General features: G+C 45.9%; 1 protein-coding gene across 2 annotated transcripts; it reads right to left on the bottom strand.

Annotated features, from left to right (window-relative positions):
• Positions 1-403: 403 nt before the first annotated feature.
• LOC106312858 lies at positions 404-3006 on the bottom strand. Of its 2 annotated transcripts, none has more exons than XM_013750535.1 (2): positions 2551-3006; positions 404-2309 (listed from the first exon to the last, which is right to left on the bottom strand). In XM_013750535.1, exons 1-2 carry the CDS (start codon positions 2878-2880, stop codon positions 2001-2003), a joined length of 639 nt encoding a protein of 212 aa, XP_013605989.1. In that variant the 5' UTR covers positions 2881-3006; the 3' UTR covers positions 404-2000. The 2 variants fall into 2 exon arrangements, with proteins under 2 accessions (XP_013605989.1, XP_013605990.1); XM_013750536.1 differs by having other exon boundaries at positions 2560-3002.
• Between the last annotated feature and the right edge of the window lie 7913 nt (positions 3007-10919).

The following is a 10919-nucleotide window of genomic DNA, read 5'->3' as shown; positions in this document are numbered from 1 at the left end:
ACCATTGAATAATTACGTATATTAAACTCCACAGCTCATATCTCCAACAAAATCGATGAAAAACTACAGACCCCAACATAAAGTGGTCAAACTCCACCTCTTCCTTGGCCAAAACCCCCATTCTTATGTAATTATTCATTGGAGATGGAATGATAATCAAACGTTGACTTTGCGTTTCTAAATGAATAAAACTCATAACCTCGAAATAGTAAGTGTTATATCCGAGACAACCACAAAAAAGAAACAATATCTGAACTAATTCTTTCCATATCAGAGACCTTGTAGAACAAATTTTTGTTTGTCAGTGATTGGTTTAATGAGACCAAACACCTCCATTTTATAAACCTCCCAAGCAAAATCAATATTAAGCCAATTTTCCTTTGACATATCCTGTGACCCAAAATTTGAACCAGCCAAAATGATATCCATCGATTCCAGAACACCAACAACACACCCAAACAACTATACCAGAACCAACAATCCCAAATATAAATTTTATTCCACTGCATAAGCATAACAAAATAAATTGAGGACCACCGGCAGAAACATAAAGAAATAAAAACCAGAGCAGACCCTAATAAAAGACAAAACAAAATGCTCAAGAAGCTTATTGAACCATATGAAAACCATAAATCATAACCCATAATCATATCCTGCTTGTGAAGCCTCTCAACTAGGTGGTTTGAATCCATAAAAATTAAGGTTTCGGTGGTCCTGTCTTGGGGTTTGATGTACCCTTCTCCTCCATCTGTTTAGCTCCCGCTTTTGCTGCTGCACGTTTGCGGGCCGCCTGCACCATTCTCATCATGGGAGCTTCTCCAGCTGCGACCGTTGGTTTGTAAAGCTTTTTGCGCCCCCCCCCCTGTTTCTTCACCAAATCTCAGCATTCTGATCCTTCTCCACTGCTTCATCACCCTGCTTTTCCTCTTCTAGAACGTCAACTCCATTCTCCTTTTCCTTACGATCTGCTTCAAGCTCCTCATCTGTGAGATTCTGAAACTCATTCTCAAGCTCCTCAATGCTCCCCTCCTGAATTACTTTATCAAGAACCGCATCTCCTCCACTGATTCGTGAATTGAATCTAAGCCATTTGCCCCTTCCAATTGATTGGTCAGCACCTCCTTTGGATCCGCCTGAGTCAGTGCAAGTTGCGCCTGAAAAGCTAATGATGGCAGTGACGAGTTCAACACCATGTCTTCCTTCTGAGAAACCCTATGTCCTTGACTCCGAACTTCTCCCTCTTCGCGTGCCTCTTCACGTGCCTCCTCCCGTGTTCTACCCAATGGGATTCTCTCTCTTCTCAGACCACGAGAGAACCTAACACGATCTTCCTGAGCTCTAGGCGCCTCCCAGTGATTGCTCCTGTGCCGGGATCCTCCTTCATCTCCTCTGTGTCCCCCATTGTAACTGTTGTATCTCTTGGTATCTCTCTCAGCCCGTTTCACCCATTATGATCCAGATTCCTCGAACATCTTGCCTTTTCCCTTTCCCTGGTACTCTCGGTGATCTCTTTCCTTGTTTTGCTGTCCTGAGTTGCCATTGATGACAACCCCTTTGTAGCTTCGAGCCCGATCCTCCAGAAGTCCTGCTTCATACCTTCCTTCTGAGTTCTTCATACCTTCCTCTCCCGTCTTCTCCGAGCTCTTCTCCTTCAGCGGGCACACCTCCCAATCATGGCAAAGACTAAAGCACGTCTTGCAAAAACCAAAAAGCTTTTCGTACTTCAACAAAACCGGTGTCTCCTCCTCTCCATCATAGAACTCACCTCCTGTGAAGTTCACCGTGGTCTCGAAACTGAGCTCCTTGAAACCATCAATCACCGCCTTCACTCGACCAAAGTCCAGATCAACCTCTTATGTTCTTCCAATCGCATCACCAATACTCTCAAAGGAGGGAGCCGCCCAGAACTCCAAAGGGACTCCCACCACACGTACCCAGAAAAGAATCTCGGCAGGGAAGTTGTGCGCCTTCTTTGGTTGCCATCGAGCCAACGCAATCATTCAATAGTCAAAGTGATAAGGTTGCATCCTCAGCACCACTTCAATGTCTTCCTCCATTTCAAAGTCAAACTGAAACTTGCCATGCCCCAAATCAACCCCAGCAACCCGGTCTTCAATCTTCCAGATTTTCGGAAGCATCACAATCAACGCCTTGATATCCTGTTTCACTGGATTCATGCCCGTCCCAACCAAAGGTTTTGAGTAGTTCTTGATGATCTCTGAATTATCGAAGTGGGGAACATAAACCTTCAGTCTTTTGCGGTTGCCCTCACCATTCTTCCCGTCTCCGGCCATACCAATCAACTGACTGCGTCATTGAAAGCAAGAAGAAATAAAAGCTCTGAACTTTTGTATATTTAGATGGTTTGAGTTGAAAAGAGAGAATATCTAGATAACCAACACCAAAACACTTTATATAATAGACCCCAAAACTCATTCCTCCGCTCCTAAGATCATCACCACTAAAACCAGATTCCCTCAAAGTGATTTCCTCAATCACAAGCCGATACCCGAACAGAAAATCAAAAAGATTCCAATACGTAAACCATACTTTCCTTACAATAGTATGAGGAAATCTCCTATTTATCCCTTTATACTTCGTTTCAATCTTCCAAAATCTTATCTTGAGATTAACTGAACCCATACCTCTGAAGATCTGCGATATTGCCTTGAAGATGACAGATATCCAGATCCTTATTGAAGGAATTGATGATTTCCTCCAACTGGTAAATCTCTCTCTTCCAGATCCGAAATGGATCCGCGTGATTCCACTAACCCCAATCTTCTCCGATCCCCATCTTGCTTTCTTATCTTCCTCAATCCAACCTCTTGATACCGTACAATTTGAATGGAAGCCTCCATATCGATTCCCGGATTCCATCGGTGAAAAATCATTGAAACCCTAATTTGCCGTTACTGTCGCCATTCTTCGTTTGGGAGCGTTTGACAACATTTTTGTTTGACTTGCATAAATCTTTATGACAAATAAAGTTTGAAATTTCATGTTATCTTGACCTACAAGTTTATATTTATAACACAAAACACATTAAAAAAAAGTCCAATGTTGTTAACCTATTATCCCACCGCCAAAAGCGTTAATAATTTACTGGTAAAAATATGAAATACTAAAAACTTCATTCAAGTTAGGCCCAAATAACATTAAAAATAAATACAAGTCAGTTTAGAGACTTATGTTTTCTATCTTAAAAAGTCCAGTAACAAGGACACACTTCTTTGTTTTTTAACAAATTGTTTTTATTTTTCCAAAATAAAAAATAAAAATAAATAAGAATACACTTTTAAGCCACTCAATTTTAGAAAAATATAATCCGGATTGCTTATCTATGTCGAATTGTCTCATGTCTCATGTCTCAGCGACAATGACTTCCCTTATTATGCACACAAAAGGTTAAACAATATTATATTAAATATAAAATTCTGCTATAGTATAAACGCGGTAACAACACATCAACTTCCTAATCCAGTAATCGCTTCTCAGTAACCTATTAGTGTGTACATAATCTAAGGGTATGAATGGTGACCAGGGAACGACGAGGAATAATGCATTCCCTAACGTTCCTAAAAAAAATTACCATTCACAAGGAATAATAATTTCCTCTCATTCCCTTTCATTCCCTTTTTTGTAGAGAATTAAAGAACAAAATTATTCTTTGTCAAATTTGATAAGGAATAACCATTCCTTTTCATTCCTGGTATTTTATTCCCGTACATTCCTTTTTTATTTGTTCCTCTTGTTTTCCGGATGGTCACCAGTCGGACCCTAAAAAAGCAACCAAAAACGCTTATCCAGTTATTACTTCCATATGTTAACCAAACGAAACAAACAATAACATGATAGAAGAATTAGTTCATCCCATGCCCAAACATTCTTAAAAAATCACAAACGTTATTATACATTTCTCTTCCAAATGAAAACATAAAACACACATAATAAAATATATACATAATAAAAATATACAATAATATAGTTATATACATCACACGTAAAGCATATCCCGCGTAGCGCGGACCGACCCTAGTATAAAATATATTAACTAACTAACATGTCAACGTGGTCTAACACATCCAAAAATTAAGGAAACACAAATCCCACTAAACTTAAACATAAACATAAATAAAGATAAACGTTTCGAAACAATTATTTTGATCCAAGGCCACGTCATCTTCTTCTCCACATTGTATCTCATCAATACTCCCCCATTCAATATGAACCTTGTACTCAAGGTTCTTATGAAAGCTTGCTTATCTTTACACATTGCTTCAGTTGGTGAAAGTCTTTGCTAATGCATCCATGCAAACAACTGATTTGTAGATTTGATAGACAATGGATTTGACCCACTTTTACTCATGGTTTTTAAGTGTTTTAATAACTATTTATTATATTCTAGAGTCTATTTAGCATATTTATAGGATCAGAAGTGATTTGGAGGAAAGTGATGATTATGAAGCATTTTAGAGATATTTGGAGTAAGTATCCGAGATGACCATCGAGCTCGACCATCGGTCGACATTGAAGAGGAATAACCGATCGATATTCACATCATGACATCGATCGACAACGAAGCGCGCAGAAAGCCCATTTGGTCTCAGCCAACTTTGTTGGGGAAAAATACTCAGGTATTAAATTCTTCCAGACCCTAAGCAGGACACCGACCTCTGGGTCCCCGCAAAGAGTTACTCCGGTTACCCGCTACGAAGTACTCCGGGTCCGGTCCCTGGGACCGCCCCCTTCCCCCGAGAATAGGAAAGCTTCCGATAAGGAAAACCTTCCATATTTTCAAATATGGAAGAGTTTAACCTAGTCCAACCGACTAAGGCCCGCTTTAAGAAGACTATATAAAGGGAACCTAAACCCTAAAGCAAGGGATCGACACTTCGAGACTTAGAGATTAGAGCTAGGCGGCTAGAACTAGGGTTCTTACTCAAAACTGTTGTAGTACCAGCTCTTTGATCTAATAAAACGTCTTTTTCTACTTTCTTACTTGCAAATCAATACAATTACCAGCCTTGTCCATCGTTTGTGGTACTCACAAAGATCCTACACAAAAATCTCCTAACAGTTTGGCGCTAGAAGGAGGGGGTAATCTAAACTACGTGATAATGGCGGTGGACGAGCAGGACGAGCCACCCGAAGCTACCCAAAGAGAAGCCGAACTTCAGAGGCAAATCGATGGTCTGCAAAGTCAAGTAACCGAGTTGCATAAAACTCGAGAGGAGGCTAATCCCAAGCTCTCCTCGGAATTCCAGAGCTTGAAGAAGAAACTCAACGAACACTCCAAGCAACTGGAGCAGAGAGCCGAGAAGCTCAGCCAACTCGAATCGGAGAATCTTAACCTCCGTGACGAGAACCAAGCCATCAACATGGCAAGTAACAAGAAGCGTCGATTCCAGGCTCAGGTCCGCCCTATGCCGACTCTGGAGACACCCAACTCTGTAACGGGTGCGAATCTCCCACCTACGGCGTCGGGAGGAGACGCGTCAACGCCCGAGAACGCTAAGGATGCCCAGACCTACCACATGGAAGACAGCGAATCTGAGCCGGAATCCGATAAGGAAGTACCTGTTGGAGCAACGAAAGGGAGTCTCCCATAGTCGCTTACCTGGAACAGAAGTTCTCCAAGAGGCTCGATGCCATGCAGTCCATGGTAGAGAGGCTCCCAGGAGTAGCTCCCCCCATCCGGAAGAGCAACCCCGACTCTTATGCCGATACTTCTTTCACGGATGAAGTCAAAAGCCTGCTTGGCGCAGGGTTCATTCGTGAGGTGCAATATTCGGAATATCTAGCCAACGTCGTCATGGTCAAGAAAAAGAACAGGAAGTGGAGAGTCTGCATAGACTTCACGGACCTCAACAAATCCTGCCCAAAGGACCCCTTCCCGCTACCTCATATCGACAAGCTGGTGGACGCCACTGCGGGGCATCAGCTGATGAGCTTCATGGACGCGTTCTCCGGCTACAATCAAATACTTATGCATCCGGAAAACCAGGAGAAAACAACCCTCATGACGTCCAGAGGGATCTACTGCTACAAGGTTATGCCCTTCGGCCTAAATAACGCATGATCAACCTACCAACGACTGGGGAACATGATGTTTGCGGACTAGATAGGGCGAACCATGGAGGTCTACATCGACGACATGCTGGTCAAGTCCCTGGAGGCTGAGGACCACATATCTCACCTAAAGCAAGCCTTCTCCAGCCTCCGGAAGTATAACATGAAGCTCAACCCAACTAAATGCTCATTCGGGGTCAGTCCTGGCAAGTTATTTGGGTACATTGTAACCCACCGAGGCATCGAGGCCAACCCGGAGAAAATCAGGGTCATTCATTCAATCCTTTCCCCGAAAAACGTAAAGGAGGTCCAAAAGCTAACAGGAAGGATGGCGGCCTTGAGCAGGTTCATCTCCTGACTCTCTGACAAATCTCATACCTTCTTCGGAACCCTCAAGAATCCAAAGGACTTCCAGTGGACGGAAAAGTGCGAATCCGCTCTCCAAGAGCTAAAGTCATATCTCACCACTCCTCCGCTCCTATCCAAGCCACTACTCGGTGAGGTCCTGCTGCTATATCTAGCAGTCTCCGAACACGCTGTAAGCGCCGTCCTAATACGCGAGGCGGGAAGCAAGCAGCTACCAATCTATTACGTGAGCAAGGCTCTCCTGGATGCAGAAACCCGCTATAGCCATCTAGAGAAGCTAGGCTTAGCCCTGATAGTCGCCGCTCGCAAGCTCCGACCCTACTTCCAGGCTCACCCAATCGTGGTTGTCATCTCTTTCCCTATAAAGTTGGTCTGCCACAAACCCGAAATCTCCGAACGCCTAGCCAAATGGGCTGTGGAACTAGGGGAGTACGACGTAATAATTCTACCTGCCACGGCTATAAAGTCACAGGTCCTAGTGGACTTCGTGGCTGAATTATCCCCTGCCTTACTCCCAGCTTTCGAGCAAGAGGTACGCCTCCGAGGCGAAACCAAGTAAGAGGGAGAATGGATCCTTCACGTTGATGGATCCAGCAACGTCAGAGAAGCTGGAGTGGTAATAGTGCTTACCTCGCCGACGGGAAACATGGCCTCAAGGGGCGTGAGATGCAACTTCAAAGCAACCAACAGCGAAAGCGAGTACTAGGACCTTATCGCAGGTCTAACTCTAGCCCACCAAATGAGGGCAGAAAAAATCCAGGTCTTCGGCGACTCCCAGCTGATAATCAAACAGGTGCAGGGAGAGTACCAAGCAAAAGACGACAACAGGATCCAGTATCTGGCAGTCGCCCAGCGACTGATCAAGAAGTTCAAGAGCTGCAAGCTCACTCAAATCCCCTGGGAACAAAACTCGCAAGCCGATGCCCTAGCTAATCTGGGGTCCGCCCTCGAAACAAACAGCCAGACGAGTATACCCTTGCTTGTGTTTCAATGGCAAGACACCCTGGAGAAACCCCCATAAGAGGAGGTCTCCGCTGTCGAAGAAGGCGTAACCTGGATGACCCCCCTAGTCCGGTACATGGAGGCCGACACTCTCCCGGAAGATCGCAACGAGACCATGAAAATTAAGAAGCAAGCCACGAGGTATTGTATCTCCCAGGAGAAGCTGTACCGGAGATCTTTCTCTGGCCCGTACCTAAGGTATGTCACACCTCGAGAAGCCGCTAGAATCCTTGTAGAACTACATGAAGGAGTTTGTGGATCCCACTCTAGCGGTAGAAGCCTGGTGCTCAGAGCCAGAAGGGCGGGTTACTACTGGCCCAGGATGGCCGCCGATGCCGACATACAAGCCAAATTCCCCGACCAGTGCAAGAGGCACGCTTCAGTCTCCAGGCTTCCCCCAAAGAACCTCAAGTCCATAAGCTCACCGTGGCCCTTCAGAAAGTGGGGCATGGACATAGTAGGGAAATTCTCAATGGCGTCGGGGCAGAAGGTCTTCCTTCTGATTGTCACTGACTACTTCTCCAAATGGGTCGAAGCAGAAGCGCTCAGCCGCATAACAGACCTCCAGATCCGTAAATTCCTGTGGACCTACGTAATCACTCGCTTCGGGGTCCCCCACGAGATTGTCACCGACAATGGACCCCAGTTCACGAGCCACAACTTCAAGGAGTTCTGCAAGGACTGGGGCATAAAACTAACTTTTGCCAGACCCCGACATCCCTAGTCTAATGGACAAGCCGAGTCCACGAACAAAACAGTGGTCAACATGCTTAAAAAATGACTGGAGGGCTTTNNNNTCACGGGAAGTGGGCGGAAGAACTACACGGAGTCCTTTGGGCCTACCGGACCACTCCCAAAACAGCAACAGGGGAAACTCCCTACTCGCTGCTCTACATCTCTGAGGCCATTGTACCCACAGAGATTCACGTGAGAACAACGGTCTTCGAGTCCACCTCTCAGGAGGAGAACAATGAGCTGATGGCACTAAGCATCAACCTACTCGACGAAAAAAGAGAGGCCGCTTGGCTAAGAAAATGGTCCTACCAGCAAGACGTCGCCAGGACGGACAACAAGAAAGTCACAACCACGACCTTCCAGCAAGGGGATTGGGATCTACGACGAGCAGAAAAAACAACGGAGAAACTCACCCCCGGGTGGGAAGGACCCTATAAGGTCATCGAGCTGCAAAGAGTAGGCGCCTACAGGCTTCAAGATAGCATAGGTAAAATACAACCCAACTGCTGGAACGCCCTGCACCTCAAAGCCTATCATTTTTAATACGGTCCCCGGACCATGATTTCTATACTACTATATACTATTTAAGCATTATGATTTTGAACTCCTATGTATGCTAAACGTATCCGGACAAAGCTTATAATAAAATAGTTCCGACTATAAAGGCAGAGGGGAAATCATTATACTTAAAGGGGCATACAAGCTGGATCAGGTCTCCAGAGACCTCCAATCCTGGCCAACGCTTGCAAAAAGTGGCACGACCACAGTGGCATGCCCTCAAAATTAAAACGGGTATGCGACATAAAGCAGGAATGGGTATGCGCAAGCCTGAGTATGCTGTCAAAACTACCTAAAACCCCTGTGCAGCCTAAGGCGCATCGGGGTCCCTAGAGTACCAATGTGAAAAGTACCTGTATTAAAACGCTACGAGCTACACAATACATGGAACACATGGTATACATTCATTGCAAAAGTACTGTGAAATACAGGGAGCAATCAAAATCCTGCTTCTCCACACGTGGAAAGCAGCGAAGCCTTGCACTGGGGTCATAACACCCACACCAGCACCCTCTAAGCATGTCAGTGACTTCCTGCAGAAGTAGAATACAACATAAGAACTCGATAGTGGCCAGCTTTCGGGCGGCAGAATGCGAAATCCAAAGAGGTACATGTAGTAGCCTTGCCTAGGAAGGCGGAGTACGGTCCCTGCAACAAGCAAAATATTCCGGGTTCCCAAGGAACTCCGGGCCCTTATGCAAGCCCCCGATCTCAAGAGGAAACCCAAGGTTCCCCACACGATTTCGGGTCCTATGTATAAAATCTGAGGAAGAACCTCCGGGTGACCCTATAGCCTCCGGGTTCCAATCAAAGATCTCAGGATATAAGGAAGAACCTCCGGGTTCCTATGTGGCCTCAGAGTTCCAAAGATAAAAAAGAAGCTAGAACCCCTGTGCAGCCTAAGGCGCATCGTGGTCATTACAACTTCAAAGAACCTCCGGGTTCCAATCAGCGATCTCTGGATCTAAGGAAGACACCTCCGGGTTCCTACACGGCCTCAGAGGCCTAATACAATTTTAGAAAGAGGATAGAATCCATGTACCGCCTAGGGCGCATCAGGGTCATTACATCTCTAAAGAACCTCCGGGTTCCCATGCGACATCAGGGTCCTGAAACGATCTCTGGATCTAAAGGAACCCCGTATTCTTATGCGACCTCAGGGTCCAATCATGATCTCGAAAACCTCCGGGTTCCAACTACTATCTCCTGATCTATCATAGAATCTCCGGTTCCTACACCGCCTCCGGGCTCCAGTCATGATCCCAGGATCTATAGAAGGACCTCTGGGCCCCCAATGCGATCTCCGGATCCAAGGAGAACCTCCGGGCTCCTCCACGACCTCCGGGTCTCCAAACGACCCCTGGGTCCTCAAGCAACCTCCGTGTTACAAGATCAATCTCCAGACTCCAAGAGTCCATATTCTAGCCTAAGACCCTCGGGTTCAGAGCCCATCTCTTCAGGCCCAATAGTAGTCTCTGGGCTCCCAACAACGACCCCTTGGTCCTCATGGAATCTCCGGGTTCGGGTCAACCTCTATATCTAAACAAAGATCTAGATCCAATCCTCAGAGTTCCAACTCCCGAGCCCACGACTCTGAAAGACGCACCCTGCTACCTCTCAAGAAAGAGATCATCAACGAAAATCTTGCTTCGAAAACGAGTCTAGTACGCAAATAAAAATCCGAAGGCGTTCTTTTAAAAAAAGGGGGAGGCCACAGCAGGGCCATCGTCTTACAAAATAAAAGGGCACGAAGGCCCGCAAATAAGTTTTAAATCCTCACAGAGGACAGGTACAACAAAAGAAACCCCTACAAGTGGTTAAGAGCTTTGACAGAGAGACTAAGGGTCGGTCGGAGGATCATCAGCAGCAGGCTCCAGAGTCTTCTCAGCTTCAGTACTGCTCAGAATCACTAGCTCTCCCTCGAAGGACGGAGAAGGAAGACCCCGATATTCAGCCTCGGAGGTCTTCACCATCTTGTACCGCTCTAATGCACCTTCAAGATCCCAGCTGTCGGTCTGATGGTTGAGCCATTCCCTCATTAGCTCCCAGCGAGCCACCACTATGGCGCTACTCACCGCCATAGTCTTCTCAGCATCAAAGGTCTCCGCGGTGCATCTCAAATCGCATACCTCCTCCTCCCGCTACTCCAACTGCTCCCTCAGGGATACGTTCTCCGCTGCAGCCAG

This window comes from Brassica oleracea, chromosome C9, assembly GCF_000695525.1.
Source record: "Brassica oleracea var. oleracea cultivar TO1000 chromosome C9, BOL, whole genome shotgun sequence".
Taxonomy (NCBI): domain Eukaryota; kingdom Viridiplantae; phylum Streptophyta; class Magnoliopsida; order Brassicales; family Brassicaceae; genus Brassica; species Brassica oleracea.
Note: the sequence above shows the minus strand (reverse complement) of the source record. Positions and strands in the feature narration are given on the sequence as shown.